At 42.5% G+C, this 24,761-nt stretch overlaps 1 protein-coding gene across 1 annotated transcript in view; it reads right to left on the bottom strand.

Moving 5' to 3' along the window:
• The window catches only part of LOC117360800 (dipeptidyl peptidase 4-like), a 165,583-nt gene that overhangs the window by 11,358 nt on the left and 129,464 nt on the right, over positions 1–24,761 (bottom strand). Inside the window, exons 22-26 of the mRNA XM_033945200.1 lie at positions 23,435–23,629; positions 21,029–21,083; positions 11,521–11,620; positions 10,291–10,355; positions 3,211–3,283 (exon numbers count right to left, since the gene is read on the bottom strand). Coding sequence (XP_033801091.1) covers positions 3,211–3,283; positions 10,291–10,355; positions 11,521–11,620; positions 21,029–21,083; positions 23,435–23,629 — 488 coding nt within the window. The remainder of the gene's footprint in view (positions 1–3,210; positions 3,284–10,290; positions 10,356–11,520; positions 11,621–21,028; positions 21,084–23,434; positions 23,630–24,761) is intronic.

Below are 24,761 nucleotides of genomic sequence, written 5' to 3'. Positions count from 1 at the left end.
CCTACGATCTTCTTAAAGGCTTGTACCACAGATGGTTATATTCAGTATTTATAAAGATAATTACTCTATATCTTCAAATGGATGTATTTATCTACATGGTGAAATGTATATTGTGAGATTGTTATGCTATTTCATTTTCAAATGGAATTGGTATGCTACTAATTCACAGCAAGAGATTATGATAAGAAAGAAGAATTTCATAGTAAAAGAAAAATTATTGCGAAAGTGAATACTTAAAAGACCATTCATCACACTTAGTATACGAAAGACTTAAACAATGTTTTAGTTAAATTCAACATTTAAGTTAAATACTAAAACTTTCACTCTGATGAAGGTCTTAATCTGACCGAAACTTTAGTGATTTTATGAATTCAAATCTTTTCCTTATATATTGGGTGCGATAAGTGACTTTTCAAATGCAAATTAAGCAATGCATTGATCAAACATCAAATTATGAGCTAAAAAAAGTGAATCTATGAGGAACAACAAACAAAAAATCCAACGTAACTGCAGTGATGTGTCAAACAACGAACAAAAGGAAAAACTGCAGAGGTGATGTACAAGATTCCAAGTCTTTATTCAACAAGCATTATTTGAACATAAACATATCCAAGATATGGTCTAAAAGGGTGATGAACCAGGACCTGGTTTTGGACCATATCTTGCATACAAACTGTTTATATTCAAGTAACGCTTGAATAAAGACTTGGAATCTTGTACATCACCTCTGAAGTTTTTCCTTTTCTTCGTTCCATGAGGAACAAGTCATGTGGAGTAAAATATCTGAGGCTTTTGATTCTTATGGATCTTGTTTTCTTAAGGGCATCTCATGGACTCAATATCAGGCCTAGTTTCTAAGGAAGATGGATATAAGGATGCTGTTCTATTCTAGATTTTTTCTTACCTTTCTTAGTTCACCTTTAATATGGTAGATCATTCTCCACTGTTGATTCATTAACAGTTTGTGCCTGGGTCCTTTTCTCTCTTCTTTCATCCCCTCGGTGCACTAATCGTCGACCATAACTTACAATGTGATCTGTATACTAATGACTCCCATATGTATTTTTCTAAAATATTATGAGCTCCTTTTATGTAAGTACACTAGCGTTTTTAGCGCATGCACCGGATTAGTGCGTGCTATAGCACACGCTAGCCGAAAAACTACCGCCTGCTCAAGAGGAGGCGTTAGCGGCTAGCGCTGGCTATTCTGCGTGTTAAGGCCCTAACGCACCTTCGTAAAAGGAGCCCTATGTTTATTAGATTCAGAAATTTAATTAAGAAATCAGTTTCAAAGATCAGCCTTTCCTGACTGGCATTGTCAGTTGCATGTCCCATTGCTACATCGACATGACCAAAACTGAACTTCTCATCCTTCCTCCCAAATCTAGCTTCCTCTTTTCTCATTCTTTGTCTCTGTGGACAAAATTCTCATCTTCCCAATTACTTAGCCTGCAATCCCTTCCTCTACAAACACCCAAAATGTTGATTAAATATGTTAGGCCCAATATTTCAATGCATTTATCCATGTAGCATTCCCAGTTAAATGTTGTTGAGACATATATTCAGCCACTCGATCAGGACAGTGTCAATGAATATATTTGCAGGTCCCTTTGATGCAGTCCATAAGCAGAGAGGTAATTTATCCAGGTAGTAGTAATTTTCAGTGCTGCTATCCAGTTATTTATTTGGATGACTTAGGTCAGCAAAAAAGATGTATTAAGGACCATCTGGATAAACTATACAGATAGTGGGAGAAGCATCTTAACTGCTCAATCTAGATACAGTATTTAGCTGCAGACGCAATCTAAATGTTGCTCCAAAAAATTTGAGACCATCTCTGGGAGAGTAATGGATCCAAAATGTTGAGAATGGCTGGTTTTTCAGGTCACAGGTCCATAAGCAGGCGGAAATAATTACGTTTGACCTTCTGTAACTAACTTTTTAATTTTTTCACATAAACGGATGTGTTTACAAATTGCTTGCTCTAACAGAATTCATTAAGACCTCATTTTCTGTTTCTGGTGACTATAATCACCTTTTCTAAGAGATGGTCATATTTTTGCACAGGGCAGCTAGCATTTAACAAAAACACTGATCGCCATGGGCTTAATATTACCCTGATCATGTCTTTATCTATAATATCATTGCATTTTATCCTTCCTTTCGTGAACAATCCACCAAAAACCCTTATCCAGTCTCTCAACTCCTGCACTATGTCCCTGAAGATCTCCCACTGAATTGTCTTTTCTTGCACCAGTCTATCCAAAATTCAGCAGCAGTCTTGTTATGACCATGTAACATCCTTTATCAAGTCACTATTTTGCTTCCTATCTGCTTTTACATAGTTTAAGTTCCTAATCATCTAACAAACCCTAAACTTTATCCAAAAAAGGAACTGAAAATGTTCCCATTTTACATTCCTGACTTGTTGAGGTTGCTTCTTTGATCATAACTTTGATGATTTTATGATTACTAAAATAAATTTGCCTATTGGTCTTGTTGGTATGTCTTAATGAGATTGTAAGCTCTAATGAGCAGGTATTGTCTATTGTGTGCATATGAACAGCACTGCAGATGCTAGTTATGCTTTAGGCAAAGATAAGTAGTAATAGTAATAATTTAAAAATAAAATTACTTGTGAGGTACATGTGGTAAAAATACCCACATATTCTACAATTATGCAAATTATTTGAAAATTGCCACTTAAGGCTCCTTTTACGAAGCCTCCTTAGCGGTTTAATACGTGTAATAGAGTGTGCTAATTTGCCGGCCACGCTCGCCACTACTGCCTCCTTTTGAGCAGGCGGTAGTTTTCTGCTAGCGCGGGGGTTAGCGCGCTCTAAAAAGTTGCGTGCGATAAAGCCGTTAACGCGGCTTCATAAAAGGAGCCCTTAATGTGTCTACATCACTCAATGTGTACAAAATACAGACTGATTAATTTATGTCATATTATGGGAATCAGGCATCAATTTTACTTCACAGAGTTTAAATGCTTATTTGGGGACATGGCATTCTTATCTTTGTTAATGAATTTGAACAATGGCCCTCATACACAGTTTAAAATCTAACATATTTTTCACAGGATAGAAGAGTAAGCTTTAGTAGAAAAAAAAATCTCAAATACAGTGTTTGGCAGTCACACTTTTGTTTTGTCAGCAGTGACAGTGAAAACCTGTCTGTGAAACAGAAGTCTAATTAGCTGAAACTCACCATCTGCTGTTCCATGAATGAGGAGGTATTGAACTTTCTGGAAATTTTTAGCTCTGGCCATGACAGTTGAACTCTGTAATTAAGAAGTGAAAATTCAATAGATTATCTGTCAAATACTGATTTTCTCTCTCCATTTTATCGAGTTTGTCAAGTATAATGCATCAAATTAGGGAGCTACTTTCCCAACTACCAAACATTTGGATGTGCAACCTGTCTCCTTATATGAGAGCAAGAAGTCCTCTTTGATTAATGTAGCTTCATGTCTCCTGCACATTAATGAACTTTTATCATTTCTCCTAAGAAAACTCAGAAAATTACAGTTTCAATCAAAAATCTATTAATTTTTAATATACAATAATGAAAACCCTTTTAAAAATAGCATATCATACATAGCTCTGAAGATTGCTCAACAGTGACATCTGTTGATTGGGTTAAAAAAGCATTTGAAATAAGTTCTATAAGGAACCATGTCTCATTGGCAGGCAGAGAACTGTTTGCAATCACTATGTAGCTGAAAGAAGGCTGAGTGGTTAAACATTTGGTAAAGACCCATGAAGCCATTTTGAAGGCTCAGAGCACCATAGCCCCAATTAAGCTTATGGCTTACGTTTATGAACTGTTAAATGTCAGACTACATTGCAGTAACCAATATATATAACATGCAGCATGTACAAATAAATTATTCTACATTTATCATATACTTCCATTAAAGAAAAAGTTCATGTAAAGCAACAAATGCTGTGTTTGTGTGTGTGTGTGTGTGTGTTGGGGGCGGGGAGGAGCAGGTCTCTCAAGATCTAGCCGAGTCAGGAATATCATTTTTGTCTAGATCTTAGCAACATCCCAATTTTTTAGATATGGCATCAAAAGGGTGTATTTGTGAGCATTGCCATGCATTAAAGGGGGTGGTTTTATGGTCAGTCAAGGGAACAATGTGTTATTTTGCACAATAATGCATGCCAAATGGCAAAATTCTGTGTTATTTGCCCTTGACTTTCATCTTCACAGTACAATGTGAGTTGAATAAAAATGGCATGCAAAGCATCTCATTATTATGCAAATAACATAGCTTATATTTAACTTCACAACCTGTGTTACTCATAAAACAATAATGTCAGCTTTGAACCAGCATTATCTGTTCTTCCATGGAGTATCAGGTGCAAACCTGTGTCCTGGGGGTGGGGGTGGGAGAGGAGAGCTCATAAACAGGCTGTGAAATAAACCAGGGAACTGCAACTCCTCACCCATAAGTCATAGCACCATAAATTTCAGATCCTCCCTAACATCTCCTGAACACAAACCATAGATTTTAGATCCTCCCTCACCATGGCTTTCCCTGCCTTCTAGTAGGTAGGCAAGAGCGACCAACAGTTGCTCCTATCCTAGCAAAGTCCTATGTTCAATAAGGCACTGGTTGCCCCTAGTGGTAGTGGTACCACTATAGGTCAAGCTAGCAAATAATCCTATGGGTCAGGAAAGGCTTTACTGCAGGCATCATTTAGTAATTTTAAAGTGTTTCACTTCCAGTGATGGCATACATCAATACTTATTACATTACAGCTATAAATGGGGAAGGCAGGCCCTGCTACTCAGAGGAAAGAGGTGGCAAAATAATGATGGAGAGACCAGACCCTGTTGTCACCTCAAGTAATGCTAAGCCACAGTGAAGAAAGGAGCAGCATACCAATAAGGACCTAACCCCTTCTGGCATAGGAAGATGAGGACACATGCAGCCATTTAAAAGAAAGCAAAAGAAGAGGAATCAAGGTGATAGGAAGCTAGGTGAGGGAGAATGTTCAATGACAAAGGTTGGAAGGGGAGAAAGAATACACATGGTTGGCAGGAGAGGGGAGTGCAAGGAGAAAAAGATGGAAAGAATGTAAGGGGCTGGCAAGGAAAGGAGGACTGGAAAATGGCGAATGTTATGCTGATCTTCAATAAAGGTTCGAGGGGAGACCCGGGAAACTACAGGCTGGTGAGTCTGACCTCGGTACCAGGAAAGATGGTAGAGGCGCTGATAAAGGACTGCATCACTGATCACATTGATGGACATGGGCTGATGAGGACCAGCCAGCATGGTTTCAGCAAAGGCAGATCTTGTTTGACAAACTTGCTGCACTTCTTCAAGGGAGTAAACAGACAGATAGACAAGGGCGAAGTGGTCGACATTGTATATCTGGATTTTCAGAAGGCGTTTGACAAGGTTCCACATGAACGACTACTTCGGAAAATTGCGAGCCATAGAATCGAGGGTGAAATACTCACGTGGATTAAAAACTAGCTGGAGCATAGGAAACAGAGAGTGGGGGTAAATGGACAATACTCGGACTGGAAGAGCGTCACCAGCGGGGTGCTGCAGGGCTCGGTGCTTCAACATCTTCATAAACGATCTGGACATAGGTACAACAAGCGAGGTGATAAAATTTGTGGACAATACGAAGTTACTCAGAGTAGTGAAGATGCAGGGCAATTGAGAAGATCTACAACGTGACATAATCAGGCTCGAGGAATGGGCTGTGATATGGCAGATGAGGTTCAACATGGACAAGTGTAAAGTGATGTATGTTGGTAACAAAAATCTCATGCACCAATACAGGATGTTCAGGGCGGTACTTGGAGAGACCTCCCAGGAAAGGGACTTGGGAGTTCTGATCGACAAGTTGATGAAGCGGCGGTGAAAAGGGCGAACAGAATGCTAGGAATAATAAAGAAGGGGATCACAAACAGATCGGAGAAGGTTATCATGCCGCTGTACTGGGCCATGGTGCGCCCTCACCTGGAATACTGTGTCCAGCACTGGTTGCTGTACATGAAGAAGGACACAGTACTACTCGAAAAAGTCCAGAGAAGAGTGACTAAGATGGTTAAGGGGTTGGAGGAGCTGCCATACAGCGAAAGATTAGAGAAAATGGGCCTCTTCTCCCTTGAACAAAGGAGATTGAAAGGGGACATGATCGAAACATACAAGGTACTGAATGGGATAGACTTAGTAGATAAGGACAGGTTGTTCACCATCTCCAAGGTAGGGAGAACGAGAGGGCACTCTCTAAAATTGAAAGGGAATAGATTTTGTGCAAACATAAGGAAGTTCTTCTTCACCAAGAGAGTGGTAGAAAACTGGAACGCTCTTCTAGAGTCTGTCATAGGGGAACACACCCTCCAGGAATGCAAGACTAAGTTAGACAAGTTCCTGCTGAACAAGGATGTATGCTGGTAGGGCTAGTGTCGGTTAGGGCACTGGTCTTTGACCAGAGGGCCGCCGCGTGAGCGGACTGCTGGGCATGATGGACCACTGGTCTGACCCCGCAGCGGCAATTCTTATGTTCTTATGAGGGTGTACAAGGTGATAGTAGGTAAGGGAAGGGGAGAGTTTAAGAGGAGAATGCAAGGGTGAAAAGAAAAAGGAGGGGAAAGAGTGAGTGGGTGTCTGGAAGGGAAGGGGAGAGTGTAAAAGGGAAAGAAGGGGAGAGAGATTGCACAGAGGTAGCAGGAAGGGAGTGGGAAGTATGCATTATAGAGTGTTAGAGAAAGGGAAAAGAGAGTTTAAGGGAATAGAATGTAAGTTGGAGTATTGCAGAGAAAGGGGAGAGTTCAATGGGATGACAAGAACAGGGAATGGATAAAAGAATGCAGGGGAGAAGGAAGCTTTGATGCCTACACCCACAGATACAGCCTCAGACATCACACACACACACACAAACACCCATACTCTTAGGAATTCTATGAGTATCAGAGCATTTACCACGCCAGCCTGCGCTAAAAACATCTAGTTCAGCTTGATATAATGAGCTACATATGAATATGGAATAACACATGATATGGTCACTGGATTCCACATATTAGTATCACAAAACTACTGTTAATGGTTGCAGTCAATGGTCATTAAGAACTCGGAGCTAAGAGGAGCAAGAATGACTCGGGATCATTCCTACCCCAGATTTTGTAAACCACCAGAGGGTCTACAGGACTTGAAATATAGATACAGGTTTGCAGTGTCTCATGAGGAAGGAGTCTTTGTAGAAGGGGAGATGGAGAGGGAGCTCCAGAGGACTCTTATTTATACAGCTCTAGCCTCCTTTAGGATGGCGCCCAGGAGCCTTGGGCAATATGTTAGCAGTCTGATGCTCTCAGGCAGAAAAAATAATACCAGCTTTGAGCTTTTAGCAAGGGGCCGTATATGAATAGGTAGGGTTACCAGATTTTCCGTTTGGAAAACCTGGACCCTTAGACCCACCCCCAAGGCCTCCCAGTTCCACCCATCGCTGCCCCATCACGCCCCAGTCCCGCCTCAACCCCGCCTCCCACTGCCTGTTCTCGTTGGGCAGGAGGGCATCCGCGCATGCACAGATGCCCTCCTGCCCAACATAATGTGGAGGAAATCTTTTCAAAACCTGAACAAAGTGCCGGGTTTTGAAAAGCCATCCGGACCTCCGGACATGTCCTCAAAAGGAGGACTTGTTCGGGGAAATTCGGATATCTGAAAACCCTATGAATATGGAATACCTCTGTCCTCTTGATGATTCCTTATCTTAAGACAGTTTTCAAATTGTTTTATTTTTTTCATTGGATGGCTATTTTTATTGGTTTTGCATCACCACTATCAATAAAACAAGATTTTCAGGTTTAGATTTGCATAAAATGTACGCAAAGTTCAAAATTCATGTCTAATAAAGATAAAGGTGGACATAACTACCACACCACAATATTTTCAACAGAAAAATATACAATTAATAAATATTCAGGCCCTGATTCTATACACGGTGTCTGTCCTGGGTGCCATGAGGCATAGTTGTCAATCAACTACTAGACACCATGTGTAGAATCTCGCCTAGCGGCGCCTAAGCATTCTAAGGCACTGGCAGGCATTGAATCCTTAGGCACACTGCCATTTAGGCCAGGGTTTTCTTTGCCTAAATGAGTGCACTTAAGGTAGGAGCCTGGCAGTGCCTAAGTCATTCTACACCCAAACTCCACTTTGAATCCGCCCCTAACCATGCTTACTTTCCATTTAGGTGCCTCTGTGTAGATGCCTACCTTGAAGTGGTAGGCGCCTACTGATCTATGCGCCTACTGTCAAATTAACACCCTCTTTTACAAAACCGTGAAAGCATTTTTTTAGTGCAGGCCAGTGCCCTGAATCCTCTGCACTTTGGGAGCAGCGCAGAGCATTCAGCGCGTCCTCCTGTACTAAAAAACGCTTTTGCGGTGATGTAAAAGGGGGGCTTAATTTTTAAATAATTTTTAATTGATTTATAACAGCACCTTTACTTATCAGCGTTGATTGAACCAGTTACAAAAATTAAGTTAGATACCTAGATCGGCTAGGCGTGACGATCTAGATGCCTAACTGTAGGCATCTTTTATAGAAACAGGACCTCAGTGTCTACATTAAATTTTGGATTCTAAGGAGTTCTTTTACTAAGTTGTAGTAAGGAGTGGCCTTACAATGCCTTTTACGTTGGTTTTTCCCATGCACTATGGCTATTTTTACCACAGTCATAAAATGGCCAATTTTCTATGTTTTTGAATTAATGGGCCTGCACTAATGTTTATTCATTTAAATAATTATTAGGATTCATTTACTGCATTTTTGAAGGAATTAACTCAAGGTGGTTTTGCCATTAGCCTGCAGCCATTTAAAAAAAATGACCACTTGAGCACTACCCATTGTGTAGGCAGTGAGGATAACACAGTATGTTGGCACTAACCTGTCAGCACACACTAATGTACCAGGACCACCCAAATTGATAAGCCCCCTCAAAAAAAAGAAATATTTTAAAAGCATGGTTAGCATGCACACATTTGACAGTTACCGCACTATACCTGAGCGCATTCCATCGTATGCCATTTTAAGCCGTGTTAGACATATATTACTGCTTAATTCAACTTAGTAAAAGGGATCCTTAGTGAGGTAGTTATTAATGTGCATTAAAAGAAAAACACACAATATTTGCCTCTTAACATGAATTAAATTGCACAAGTGTGCATTTTTTTTTTAATTCTTTATTCATTTTTAAACTTTCATCAAGTGTACAAAATTCATAATAAACACTATTAATTAGACATCTTATCATTATATCTTATAAATATACAAGTGTGCATTAATTTTGCCATAATGAATGTTAGTATAATAATGTTAGTATAATAATGAGATACAATGGGTGCAAATGCAAGCAAAACATCACATTATTTGCACACTGAACAAAGCAGCTTGTGTTGAACTCTGCAGCCTACAATATTAGTGAAAGAAAATAATACAAGCTCAAAGCTGGTATTATTTTTCTTGCCTAGAAGCATCAGGTTGCTAACATGTTACCCAAGGCTCCCGGGCACAATCCTAAAAGAGGCCAGAGCTGCATAAATAAGAGTCCTTTGGAGCTCCCTCCCCCTTTCTACAAAGACTCCTCCCTCATGAGACACTGCATACCTGTATCTATATTTCAAGTCATGTAGGCCCTCCTAGATCCAACAAAGATATTGCTTCCCCTCCTTGACTTTACTTCAATCAATCCCTGTTGGTTTACAAAATCTGGAGTAGGAATGATCCTTAGTTATTGCTGCTCCTCTTGGCTCTGAGTTCAAAATGATACCATCAACTATTAGCAGTAGTTCTGTGGTACTAATATGTGGGGTCCAGTGACCACATCAAGCACTTTGCCCTTGGTGGCTTTGACCCCTACTGCAAGACTACCACAAGAGATTACCGGCACCATTATGAAACTGGTGCCAGCAGGGGCAGGAGTGAATGGGGACTGCTCCTGCCCAGATTCCTACACCACTAGGGATTGACTGAGATAGGCTAAAGGGAGTATACAATGGGGGATGAGGGTATCTGGGAAATCTATGAGTAGAGCTGGAATACAGATACGCAATATTTCACCTTGTGTGTGTGTGGGGGGGGGGGGGGGGGAGGGTCTCTGGGGAACTGGGTGTATCTTTGTTAGGGTTTCCAGATTTTAGGAATTCTATGAGCATCAGAGCTGTTACTACCCTGGCCAGCGCTAAAATCTGCGCTACGGTTTTGAAAAGGAGGTGGGGGAGAGCAAATTCAGAACCAACAGAGAAGACTACTTATTTTACCTCATAATTTGCAAGATTGTCTTCTGATGTTGGGAAACCCATATAGCGTTCTGTGTATATTGAATCTGTTAGAAAGATACATATAATATGCATTAAAATACTTGAGCTGGACCTAAAGATTCATTTACAAGGATTGGGCCCATTTATACATTTAGGATTCTCTATTAGCAGCACTATGAAAGACATCAGGTGAGTGAAATGCATCACATGAAAGCCGATTCACAGATATTCTTGATGAATGCTGCTAACAAAATTGTCAAATGTACTAAAATCCATGATTGCTATGGACACCTGAATGTTCAGCAAATGAATAAACATTCACATTTCTGCTCAAAATTTTATACTGTGCATCTTTTTAATTTTTTATTAAATAACAAACCATTTGGAAATGCAATAATTTTGCTGGCAATTCCAGGAAAATCAATATTGAATTGAAAGAAAGTAGTTGATGGACCTGCACAGAAAAGCAGCTGCCAAGAAAATAAATGCACAGAATGGGGGAGCAAGCCATGAGGCCCGTGGCTACAGCTGCAGGCTGAGAATGGAGGAAGCCTACTGTGGAGCTGAAGGCCACGTCTCCGTCTGATCCTCCTTGAGATCTGGAACAAGTCACAGCACTTGCCATTGTCCCCAGTACAAACTTAGAGTAGAAATGTACTAACATAGTAATCAGCTAACGTGCATTAATGCAACTAAAGGGGTCTATTTCCGTACTTTGTACTCAACTCAAATGAACACATATTAATGTGCATTAATTCATATTAACTGAATTACAGATGTTAGCAGATAGAGCCCTCATTTACTACATTATTCTCTGTGGAGCCTATTTATTAAATATGGGCTGATATTCAAAATGATTTAAATGGCCAAGAGAGAGTTTAAAACCGGTCATTTTCAGTGGCAAGTTGAAACCAGCTATTTTAATGGAAAACTCTATCATGGCTTAGTTAAAAGGGGGGGGGGGGGTATAATGGGCGAGGGGAAGAAAATTGCCCATGTAAATGTCATAGTCAATTCATCACATATACTTTGCAGACAAAATTCTACCTGCAGAAAAAGCAGGCACTGGGATCCACATGTACTTTGCACTTCTGGCAATCTTCAAAGCAAAACTAGGTACATTTTTAATTTGAGTAAGGGGGCAAGTCTATGAGTAAAAAAACACAGGCACAGTCTTAATTCAAATGCAGACAAATACACACAAAGAAAGAACTGCAAACAAGTACATACCATAATATTGCCAGCGTGAAACAGGAGCTACAGCGATTCCACACTTAAACACTCCACTATCACTTCCAAGCACCATTGAAGTTACATATCCACCATAGGACTAAAGGGAAGTGATTGATTGATGTCCATGTGAAAAAAAGAACATTAATACCATTTCAGTAATTATAAAAATTTCCACAGTTAGCTTGTATCTGTCTACCTAGGCACTAATGCCCCCTTTCTCTTCCTGAATAGGCAATTTAATAAAGTCATGTCAAAATGCTGATATAGTTAAATGCTATCTCACTGAACATTTTAAGCTATTTTTTTCTGTCACTTTTATTTAGGGCATCTTATATATGTGTGTGTGTATTTGAGAGGGGGGTATGTCTTGCGCCTTAAAGGGTCCTTATAGGGAGAGGAGGTCTTTTGCAGGGGTATCTACCTTGGAGGTATCAGAGGTTGTGGGAATCTGCCCAGGAGACGGGGGTGATTGTTTTATGCACCTATCTCTTTAAATACTAGTTGAACAGGGGCATTAGTGACTTGATGCTCCCAGGGAGAAAAAATAACACTAAATCAAAGCTTACATTATTTGTAAGGAATATAGTTTGCTTAGTTGGACACACTTAATGTGGCAACTTCTAACCAAGGGGTCCTCAAATCCAGTCCTCGAGGTCCTTGACCCAGCCTAGTTTAAAGTATTTCCACAATGAATATGAATGAAATATATTTGCATTCACTGTTTCCCTTGTGTGCAAATAGAACTCATGCCTATTTATTGTAGAAATCCTGAAAACCAGGCTGGATTGTATAACCTCAAGGACTGGATTTGAAGTCCCTGTACTAACTTGACTCCTGCAGTAAATGAAGTGCTGTAAAATGTGATATTTTACTACAGCTCTGTAACTACACGTCTCCTCTGACATATCCTGAAAATGTGGTATGGATAGGACACTAAACACAAATGCTCTTAAGAAACATGGAGATAGATAGACCACTGATATACGAGGTTGGGAATGGCTCCTGGCTGGTTATTTAGCATTTTAGTGCCTAACCGCAGATATTCAGCAGGAGATAACTGGTCTGGAGCCATTGAGTCTGGGGCTGAGAAGGCGAAGGCCTTTGGGGAAGTGGAAAACTGGGAGTTTGCTCTGCTGGCCTGGGAGCATTGGGCAGCAGCTTAACAGCTCAGTGCTCCTGGGTTGTAAAATAACCATGATTTTTGGCTCTAATGTGACTTGTGGTGTTTTATCACAAGTCACGTTATGGTATATACATATTAATGAGATGCAGAACCTGCATGCCACATGACGGTCTAAATATTGCCTTGATAAATTTTGTCAAGCTGCATTAAAGTTCTTTAAGTTGCATTAAAGGTCAAATAACGTGACTTAAAGCCCTAACATAGCTTGATAACTTCTCCCCTAAGTGTCCTATTTTTAGCTCACCATTTTTTTTGTTAGTTTTGCCTGGGAGATAGTTTTCATATGAAGATGTGTTATTTCAGTTTGAAATAGTAAAAAACAGCATAAAGAATTTGAGATTAATCACTGGTTTGCTGTTATTTCAACCTTCAAAGCTTTGGGAGTACAGTTTCCCTCTGAGTCTTTTCAATCAGTATTGAGTGACAGATAGAGTTACCCTATTTGTGAAGATGAACAAGAGGACACATGACCCCGCCCAGACTCCACTCATTTCTTTGGTCCACCTTCCTATCCTCTGTACCCTTTTAGTGCTTCTCTGTCTCTCTCCCTTTCTCCAACCCTCCTCCTCCCACAGGTGCTTCTCTTTCTCCTTCCAACACCCCGTCCCCCTCCCTTATGGGTACCATTCTCTCTCCTTCCAACCTCCTCTCTTGCTGTTTCTCCCTCCCTCCATGCTGTTTCTCCAGCTCCCCTCCATGCCATTTGTCCAGCTCCCTCACTCCAAGCTGTTTCTCTATCCCCCTTCCTTCCCTTCCCTCCTCCGATCTCTGATGCTGCTTCCCCTAATGACTTCTCTAGCTCCCAACTCCCCCACCTACCTCCTCCCTGGGCCCAGCTGCTGTAATTTAATCTTCTAGCAGCAGCAATGAGGTGAACCTGCTGCCACCGGCCTGCCCCAGAAGCCTTCTCTCTGCAGCAATTTCCTGTTCCCACATAGGTGGGACCTGCAGAGAGGTGGCAGATCTTCACTCACCCCATCTTGAAGAGGAAAAATTTTACAGAACATAATTGTGAACTTCTCTCATCTGTGAAATTCTTTCTCCTAATGAAGTGCTTAGTGAAGTTTTGGATTATCATGTGGATTTTTGAATAGTGGATTTTTTGGGGACTATTTTTGAATACATTGAACTTTTTGGGACATCTTGAATATTGTGGATATTTTTGGGGATCTTGGGATTTCATGTTTTGGATACTTGGAGACTGGACTTTTTTGAACATTGCTGATTAAGTGGAATAATACTGGGAATGGTTGACACAGACACCACTGGATACAAGATAGCACAGTTACTTACCGTAACAGGTGTTATCCAGGGACAGCAGGCAGATATTCTTGACTGATGGGTGACGGCACCGACGGAGCCCCGGTATGGACAATTTTAGAGTGATTGCACTCTAAGAACTTGGAAAGTTCTAGTAGGCCGCACCGCACACGCGCGAGTGTCCTCCCGCCCGCCGGAGGCGCGCGGTCCCCAGTTAGGATAAGCCAGCTAAGAAGCCAACCTGGGGAGGTGGGTGGGACGCAAGAATATCTGCCTGCTGTCCCTGGATAACACCTATTATGGTAAGTAACTGTGCTTTATCCCAGGACAAGCAGGCAGCATATTCTTGACTGATGGGTGACCTCCAAGCTAATAAAAAGAGGGATGGAGGGAAGGTTGGCCATTAGGAAAATAAATGTTGCAAAACAGACTGGCCGAAGTGTCCATCCCGTCTGGAGAAAGCATCCAGACAATAATGAGATGTGAAAGTATGAACTGAGGACCAAGTAGCAGCCTTGCAGATTTCCTCAATAGGAGTGGAACGGAGGAAAGCTACAGATGCTGCCATAGCTCTAACCCTATGGGCCATGACAGAACCTTCCAGTGTCAGTCCGGACTGAGCATAACAGAATGAGATGCAAGCAGCAAGCCAATTTGACAACGTACGTTTAGAAACAGGATGTCCCAATTTATTAGGATCAAAGGACAGGAAGAGTTGGGGAGTTGATCTGTGGGGCTTAGTGCGCTGTAAATAGTAAGCTAAAGCCCGCTTACAGTCCAAAGTATGCAAAGCCTGTTCTCCAGGGTGAGAATGAGGTTTCGGGAAGAATACAGGCAGGACAATCGACTGGTTGAGATGAAATTCAGAGACAACCTTAGGGAGAAAGTTTGGATGTGTACGCAGAACCACCTTGTCATGATGAAAGACTGTAAAAGGTGGATCAGCAACTAGTGCATGCAACTCACTGACCCTCCTGGCAGAGGTGAGAGCAATAAGAAAGACCACTTTCCAAGTGAGAAACTTGAAATGAGCTGTAGCCAAAGGTTCAAACGGAGGCTTCATTAAGGCGGAAAGAACCACATTAAGATCCCAGATTACAGGAGGGGGCTTGAGAGGTGGTTTCACATTGAAAAGTCCCCGCATGAATCTAGGGACTAAAGGATGAGCTGAGAGACGTTTACCATGAACTGGCTCATGAAAAGCAGCAATGGCACTGAGGTGGATTCTTATGGAAGTAGACTTGAGACCAGAGTCAGACAAAGAAAGAAGATAATCCAACAAGGTCTCCACTGCAATCGAAGTGGGATTATGATGATGAAGAAGACACCAGGAAGAAAACCGAGTCCACTTTTGTTGGTAGCATTGAAGAGTGGACGGTTTCCGAGAAGCATCCAGAATAGAACGAACGGGCTGAGAAAGAAGCGAATAAGCTGAGGTCAGCCCAAGAGATACGAAGCTGTCAGGTGCAGAGCCTGGAGTTTGGGATGCAGAAGGGACTGTTTATGTTGAGTAAGCAGAGAAGGAAACAGTGGAAGAAGAATGGGCTCCCGGGAACTGAGTTGAAGTAGAAGGGAGAACCAATGTTGTCTGGGCCACCGTGGAGCGATGAGAATCATGGTGGCTTGTTCCCTCTTGAGCTTGAACAAGGTTCGTAACATGAGAGGCAGAGGAGGGAAAGCATACAGGAACAGATTGGACCAATCCAGGAGAAACGCATCCGCTTTCAGATGGTGAGGAGAGTAGAGTCTGGAGCAAAAGTGGGGCAGCTGATGATTGTGAGGAGCTGCAAAAAGGTCTATCTGAGGTGTGCCCCATTGAGTGAAAATGGACTGGAGAGTCAAGGGATCGAGAGTCCATTCATGGGGTTGGAGAATCCTGCTGAGATTGTCTGCTAAGGAATTCTGCTCTCCCTGAATGTAGACAGCCTTCAGGAATAAATGGTGAGCTGTCGCCCAAGACCAAATCTTTTGGGCCTCCTGACATAACAGGCGAGAGCCTGTCCCACCCTGCTTGTTGATGTAGTACATTGCAACTTGATTGTCTGTGCAAAGTAGCAGAACTTGAGGATAGAGAAGATGTTGGAAAGCCTTGAGGACATAAAACATCGCCCGGAGTTCCAGAAAATTGATGTGATGTTTCTTTTCCTGAGGAGTCCAAAGGCCCTGAGTTTGGAATTCATTCAAGTGAGCCCCCCAGGCATAAGGGGAGGCGTCGGTGGTGATGACTAGTTGATGCGGAGGCAGATGGAACAGGAGGCCTCTGGAGAGATTGAAAGATTTCAACCACCATTGTAGAGATTGACGAAGAGATGATGTCACAGAGATGTGTCGTGAGCAAGGATCCATCGCTTGGGACCACTGGGTAGCTAGGGTCCATTGAGGAGTGCGTAGGTGAAGACGTGCGAAGGGGGTGACATGAACTGTCGAGGCCATGTGACCCAAGAGTATCATCATTTGCTTGGCAGAGATGGAGCACTGTGGAAGTACCTGCTGACATAAATATTGAAGAGTCTGAAGACGGTTGGACGGCAGGAATGCTCTCATGAGGACTGTGTCCAAGACCGCTCCAATGAACTGAAGTCTCTGAGTCGGGATGAGATGTGATTTGGGTAGATTGATCTCGAATCCCAGAAGTTGGAGAAATAGGATGGTCTGGTTGGTGGCAAGTAGCACTGCCTGAGAGGAAGTGGCTTTGATTAACCAGTCGTCGAGGTAGGGGAAGACCTGAAGATGATGAGAGCGGAGAAAAGCGGCCACCACAATGAGACATTTGGTGAATACCCTGGGAGAGGATGCAAGACCGAAGGGTACACCTTGTACTGGTAATGACAGTGATTGATCATGAAGCGGAGGTACTGTCTGGAGGCCAGATTGACCGGAATGTGAGTGTATGCCTCTTTGAGATCGAGGGAGCATAGCCAATCGCCTTGATTGAAAAGAGGGTAAAGAGTGGCCAGAGAAAGCATTTTGAATTTCTCTTTGACCAAGCTTTTGTTGAGATCGTGAAGATCTAATATGGGTCTGAGATCTACGGTTTTTTTGGGAACCAGAAAATAACGGGAGTAGAATCCCTGCCCCTTTTGATCTAGAGGAACCTCCTCTATGGCGTTCAGAAGAAGAAGGGATTGAACCTCCTGAAGGAGGAGGGAGGACTGAAGAGTGTTCAAAGCAGACTCTCTTGGAGGACTTTGGGCAGGCAGAGTCTGAAAATTGAGAGAATAGCCGTGGCGGAGGATGTTGAGGACCCACTGGTCCGAAGTGATGCTCTCCTAACGGCTGACAAACAGAGAGAGACGTCCTCCTATGGGTTGAGGCAGATGGGCGGATGGGAGAAGACTGGCTATGTCCTGGAGAATGAAGTCAAAAGGGTTGAGTAGACTTCTGCTGTGGAGGAGGCTTCACCTGTTGTTGTTGTTTGCACGAGGTGGTTGACGTTGTTGCTGACATTGATGTCTAGGTTGCTGGGGAACCGATGGTAAGGGTCTAGCAACATAACGGCGTTGATAGGCTGATTGTTGCCGAAAAGGCCGGGCAGGTGGAGTCTTCTTCTTATTTTTGAGAAGAGTGTCCCAGCGAGTCTCATGTGCTGATAATTTTTGTGTGGTGGAGTCAAGAGAGTCACCAAAAAGTTCATCCCCTAGGCACGGTGCATTAGCCAGGCGATCTTGATGGTTGACATCAAGCTCCGATACTCTCAGCCAAGCCAGGCGACGCATGGCAACAGACATCGCCATGGCTCTTGAGGTAAGTTCGAATGTATCATAGATTGAGCGTACCATGAATTTGCGAAGCTGGAGAAGGGAGGAAGAACATTGACGGAAAGCAGATCGTTTGCGTTCAGATAGGTATTTCTCAAAAGAAGCTAAGTGTTGAATCAGATGCTTCAAATAGAAAGAGAAATGAAAGGCATAATTACCTGATCTATTTGCCAACATAGGAGGTTATTAAGGAATCCACTGTGCTGGGATTCAAAGGCAAATTAGATGCACATCTCCTTATGAGAGGCATAGAGGGATATGGGTGACTAAAACTACATCAGGTGTATACCTGACTGGGCCTCCGCGTGTGCGGATCGCCGGACTCGATGGACCATGGGTCTGATCCGGAGATGGCAGTTCTTATGTTCTTATGTTCTTATAGCATTTTGGTAAAACCTCTTTCCAAATTTGTCCATGGCCTTTCCTTCTCTGCCAGGAGGGACTGAGGCATACACACTAGCTCCCGCAGACTTCTTGAGAGTAGATTCGACAAATAATGATTCGTGCGGGAGCTGGGGCTTATCAAACCCAGGGATGGGGATGACTTTGTATAAGGAGTCTAACTTACGAGGAGCCCCTGGAATAGTCAAAGGAGTTTCTAGATTTTTATAGAAAGTCTCCCTTAAAATATCATGGAGGGGCAACTTCAGAAATTCCCTTGGAGGCTGGTCGAAGTCCAATGCATCAAGGAACGCTTTGGATTTTTTGGATTCAGCCTCCAAGGGAATGGAAAGAGACTCACACATCTCCTTCAGAAAAGTTGTAAAGGAAGAATTGTCTGGTTTAGAGGATGGATCATGAATAGAAGGATCCTCCTCACCAGAAGAACACTCACCCTCAGAGAGTAGTGGCTCTTCAGAGTCGCCCCAGAGGTCAGGATCCCTGACTTGAGAACTTCGATCCCGGGAATCCGGTGTCGAGGGCTCAAGGTGTCGGGATTTACGCACCGACTTTCCCGACCGCAAAGAAGCGGTACCGGGAGAGGTTAAAGGCTGCAATGGTACCGAAGTTTGGACAGCCTGATGAAGAGCTCTCGGTTCCGGTGCCAGTACCGGCATGGAAGTGGAGGAAGCCGAATGGACCGGTACCGATAGAGTGGAAGCTGACAATAGGGGCTGCTCCACTGTCGGTACCGGTGGCTCAGACTGGACCGGGACTGGAAGGTTCGGTGCCAAGAGAGCAGGGAGGAGTTGCTGCAACTGCTCTTTAAGCTGCACCTGAAGGACAGCTGCAATATGCTCGTCCAAAGAAGGCACCGGTACCGCTTTCTTTTTCTGCGGTACCTGTGGTGCCGCTCGACGCCCAGAGGATGAGGAGGCAGATGAAGATGCACTCACCTCTAAAGGGGCGGAGCGTTTGCGTGGGCGCCTCGTGGTCGGCAGGACTGGACTCGCTGCTACAGCAACCGGAGGGCGCTCGAGCGGGGAAGGCTTCTTAGCCGGCTTACCTGATTGGTGCGACGCCGGTGCGGTGTCACGCGGCGTCGAGGAAGTAGGTGCCGATTGTGAAGGAGCCGATGTCGGTGTCGATGCCGCAGAATCAGCCATCTCGGCACCGAAAAGTAATTTCTGTTGAATTTGTCGATTTTTCAACGTTCTCTTCTTTAAAGTGGCACAACGGGTGCAGGTGGAAGCCCTATGATCCGGACCCAGACACTGTAAACACCAGTTGTGCGGGTCGGTCAATGAAATGGGCCGTGCACACCATTGGCACTTTTTGAACCCTGGCTGAGGGGGCATGAAAGTAAAGTCGGCCTCTGCCAAATCGAAAGCCGAGGCTTCGATGATGGCAACAGGCCCCGCCGGGGCGAACCCGAGAATAAGAAAAATATATATATATATATTTTTTTTTTTTTTTGACGAAAAAAATACTAAAAAGAAAACTAAAAGAAGGAAGAATTCTTCCGATAGCAAATCCGCGCGAGCGGGAAGGCGAAAAAGAGCTTTTCAACGGCCGTTGAAAAGAACGCGGCTTCTTAGCTCCGCGGAAACTAAGAAACTGGGGACCGCGCACCTCCGGCGGGCGGGAGGGCACTCGCGCATGCGCGGTGCGGCCTACTAGAACTTTCCAAGTTCTTAGAGTGCAATCACTCTAAAATTGTCCGTACCGGGGCTCCGTCGGTGCCGTCACCCATCAGTCAAGAATATGCTGCCTGCTTGTCCTGGGATAAAACCAGTTATCTCTGGTTAAGTTCTTTCTAATTTACTCTGATTTAGTGGTGGTGTCAGGGAAGGTGGAATGAGGCAGTGAAGTCATAACAATTGCTATATTATCTTCCATCGCCAGTCAATGTGGTTGATAATTATTACATTGAGCACCTTATAAAAAATACACTAAAAACTGATAACTTTATTATTTTTGTATGATTGTGACCTTCTATATTTTTATAAATAGAGAGCGCCTAAAGTTTCAACACCTATCAGTGTCTAAGACCACCTTAGGAGCTTGTAGGTGCAATTCTATAAATGGTGCCTAACATATGATTGACATTTGTGCTCCTCGGCACTTACATTGGGCATTATTTATAGAATCAGGACCACTATCTTTCTTCTCTCCTCCTCTATAGCCTTCTCCTTGGATTCCTTCCTGCTTCTAGTGAGACTTTCAAGTACAGTAGAATCTCTGTTAACTGAAACTCAAGCAACCAGAACTCTCAAGTAACCAGAAAAAAAATCAAAGAAATACTGCAATATCTTAAATAAAAATGGAAATAAAATCAATTTCTGGTATAAATTTAAGTGTAAACCTGACATGCCACACCTGAGTACGCCCAAACTTTGCCTACCACATGTCCGGTAGTTTGTCTGGAACAGTTTATGGTATGGCATAGTGTGGGGTATAGTATTAGTTAGGCCTATTTTTAATAGTAACTCTCAAGCAACCAGAAACTACATTTATCCGACATCTACCAATCCCCATGGGTACTGGTTAACTGACAGTCTACTGTATTTCTCTACCTTTTTTTTTGGTCTAGGAGTTATTTCTCATGTCCACATTGTGACACAGAACATGTTTGATAACATAGGTGTGTCTCACTGGGTTGAGCTGCTGCCTCTGCACCCAGAGGTTGTGAGATCAAATCCTGTGCTGATCCTTGTGACCCTGGGCAAGTCACTTAATCCTCCAGTGCCGTCAGCTTTAAAAATTCCAACGTGACAAAAAGCCGGTATACAAGTCCCCTTTCCCTTCATCATACTTATAAAGATTGGGAAGCATGGTGATAATCTGTTATGGACTGCATATTTTATAGAAGCAAAAATCTGAATTGAAAAGGTAATATGTTGGAAATCAGTTTAGTACTTACCCATCCCCAAATAGCTATTCTGCTTTCATCGATAAATCCCATTTGTATAAATTGTCTGGGATAAAAAAAAAAGTTTCATGTTAAATAGAAGATCCATTAACTTTAAGCAGGCAATACATGATTATGAAGAGCAATATGTTATAAAGATGGGTAAAGAAAAGGAACAAAAAGTGAGGTAAGGAAGGAACCAAAGGAATCCTCGTCAAAAGTATTAATTTTTGCACTCCAACAAAATTAGCATGTGGCTCAAGTATAAAGTCATAGTCAATAATATTTATTTCTTCACTTCAACGTGTGACAGAAATATGAAGACTCGACATAGCTGCGTTTAGGCAAAACAATGCCTGTATCAGGAGTCCAGTCTCAGGAAATGTATCAATGATATCTACTATTATAATAAATAAGCGCAGATAAACCAGAAGCATAAGTTAAGAGCCTTTTGAGATCAAACATTTTTTCAAACCGGCAAACTGCTGCAGGAACACCCACGAAGGTTAGAAAAAAAAAAAAAAAAAGATAAGTAAGACAGGATGTGCATCTGCATGCTTTTAACCATATTTTTGAGTTAAATCTTTGCTCCCAACAGTATTTTAAATTCTGCAAGTCCAGATATCACTGGTGGGACACTGCATATCCGGTAATATTCATGCCTATATATGAAGTGCATGAAAAAAAACCAGTGTGGACTGACAAGGAAATTATTGCTATTACCGTATTTTTTTGCTCCATAAGATGCAGGTTTCCCCCCCCCCAAAAAAAATGGGTGCAAATGTCTGTGTGTCTTATGGAGCAAATGTAACCCCCTCTCTCCCCCGGTACAGTGACTTTTCCGGCGTGGCGTGCGCGCAGTAGTAGCATGCTGGCCTCCCTTGCGGGCCGAGGCTCCATTGTGGTGTTAAAGGACGCACGGAGACAGGCAGCTATGAACCGGCTGGGAGAAGCACATGGCTGGGGAGTGACGTCAGTGCGCCACAAGCCTGGGTCCTTCTGTGGCCCGAAAACGGTCGAGGACGCTCTGGGCTGTGAGGCGCGTTGGGGGTGGCCCTGCTAGTCTCCTGCCTGGAAGGTGATCGCTTTGCTTAGGAAGCCTTCGCTTTCCACTCGCGTTCTTCCCTGTCGGGCCTTGCATCTTCCTGGACGCTGGGAGCCGGGAATCTCCGGGCAGCACAATAAGGCTCTATTGAGTTCGTCCTGGGACTGAAAGAGCGGAATCTGCCCAAAAGGCTGAGGAGGAGCGAGAAGCCCGTGAACTGGATCCACAGCGATCGCCACTTCTCAGAGCTGGTATGAAGGAGGTGCGAGACCAGTGCTCTAGGAGCTCTTGACATTGTTTAGTAGCAGGTTATATCGCTTATAGCCAGGCTTTAATTGGTAGCCAGGTCTAAAATAATCAAGAAGTATTGTCAGAAACCAGGGCTGCTTTAAGGTTCTTCTCCAGACATGGGATTGTGTCCTTCCACTAAAGACTAGTTTGGCCAAACTTGGGAAAAGGAACAGTAACTACTTTATATTACAAAAAAAGTGTGGGCACCCCTGCATTAGGGTTTGATTAGCTGCATCTCCTGCAGTCCAGCATCTCTCTTGCTCTTAATCACTCTCTCCCTTTCCCTCCCCCTCAATCAGTCTGGTATCCCCCTCCTGATATATATTAGTATACAATTTGGTTCAGAATGTTCTTTTTCTTGTTTTCCTCCTCTAAATCTAGGGTGTGTCTTATGGTCAAGTGCGTCTTATACTGCAAAAACTATTTAGATTTAGGGCTCCTTTTATCAAGCCGCGCTAGCGGGGTTAGCGTGACGGACATTTCATCATGCGCCAACCCCCGCGGTCGTCTAAAAAACTAACGCCTGCTCAATGCAGGTGTTAGCGGCTAGCGCAGCAGGCGGTTTAACGCTCGGTATTACACGTGTTAAACCCCTTCCGCAGCTTGATAAAAGGACCCCTTAGTTAACATCTTTTAAATAATTCTTCAAGGCAAGTTTCATTCAGATACAGTATGTCAATTAAATTGGAAAATGTGTTCCTCTCAAAGGACTGGTATGTATATATATTTGTATAAATTCCTTAAGGTAATTTTCAAAACAGAGGTACACCCATATTTTCATTTTGAAAATTCACCTGTAGACACACAAAGAAAGGATATACATGTACTATTCCCTACTTGCTCCTGAACTAGCTGGTCAAATGTCCAAACCTTTTTTTAAACCCAGCTACACTAACTGCTATTATCACATCTAGAACTTAACTATTCACAGAGTAGAAAAATAGCTCTTCCCATTTGCTTTAAAGGTATTTCTATGTAACTTCATTGAGTGTCCCCTAGTCTAAGTAATTTTTGAAAGCATAAAAAATTGATTCACCTTTTACCTGTTCTACAACATTCAAAGTGTTCTACTGTGCCCTTACTTGGCTGCTGAGATCTGATCTTGCACTTCGTATGTTCCCAGCCGCCGGTACACGGTATACATAATCTCATCACCTTGATAACAGCTTCCTCTACCATCAAAGCTGGCCACTATAATCTTCTCTGTGCTTGCCAGATAGGTAGCCCAGTTAATTCGATAAACCTGGTCTACTTTTTGGCTGCATGGTCCTGCATACCTGCAGAGGAACCAAAATAATTTTTAACTAAGATTTAAAAATGTATTCATTTTATTGCTGGATATATCTATAATTTAAAGTTTATGAAAATAAATCTAGCAGTATAAACATGTACATTAAAAATGTTAAAGGATACAATCAAAATAAATAGAAACACCATGAAAGTTTATATACCCTAATAGTGGTTATTTTTAAAAGCTTTATTCTTGTTTTGGATGTCTGAAAGCTGGTAAGTAGTCATCCATGATGTCCAAATCCTAATTTTACAAAGATAGGATAAATACATCTAGCGCTGCAGTATATCCATAGACAAGGAGGCTTGGTTTGGGCATGTTTTGGGTGGTACTAGGGAGGGCACAAAATATCGACATTCAGAAGTGAAAGAGACGTCCAAGTCTAAAAAGATGGAAATTGTTATTCATGTTGGAATGCTCTTATTCCCCAAGCTCAGTCTTACTATTTATTCAGAAAAGTTCTTAAAACTTTCCTGTTTGAGAAATATGTGACTTAATTTCCATTTGTATTTTCTGAGAAATATTTGATATGCTCATGCATGTAATTCACTGTTTGTACAGCATCTTCTTGTTGTGAACCGCCTTGAACTGTTGGTTTGGCGGTATGTAAGAATAAAATTATTATTATTTAGACCTGATACTTGTCAATCTAGGTTGCAGAAAGCAGATTGAGCAGCTGCCCACTGAAGGGATTAAGGTGTGACATTTCCTTTATCCTCCAGTGGCTGTTGTCTCCCTCCTCTCCCGAATGTGAAACTGGCAAAGGAATCCATACTCTATGACAGTTTCATGTATTATGGACATTCTTAACAAAGCATTCCCCCCCCCTTTTCTCTTTAGGCTTTCTTCCCTTTTCTCTCGTTCTGTCCTTTTTATGCTTCTTTCCGACACAAATTGTAGTTCTCCCTTTTTCCTATCGCTCCAGTCCGTCAATTGGAGTCTTTTTTACATAAAATTCTAAGCGATTTACAATTAAAATGGGGGGGAATACTAGTAATCAAATTTTAATAAATTTGAAACTTGAAGTTATTCAGAGTAGCCTATTAGTTCAACAGACTGAGAACCAAGGGACCCAGATTCAAATAGGTTCTTATTTTTTAATTGTGAGCACTCCAGAA

The sequence above is a fragment of the Geotrypetes seraphini genome, chromosome 5 (genome assembly GCF_902459505.1).
Source record: "Geotrypetes seraphini chromosome 5, aGeoSer1.1, whole genome shotgun sequence".
Classification (NCBI taxonomy): Eukaryota; Metazoa; Chordata; class Amphibia; order Gymnophiona; family Dermophiidae; genus Geotrypetes; species Geotrypetes seraphini.
The sequence above is the reverse complement of the archived record's forward strand: the minus strand, read 5'-3'. Positions and strand labels throughout refer to the sequence as shown.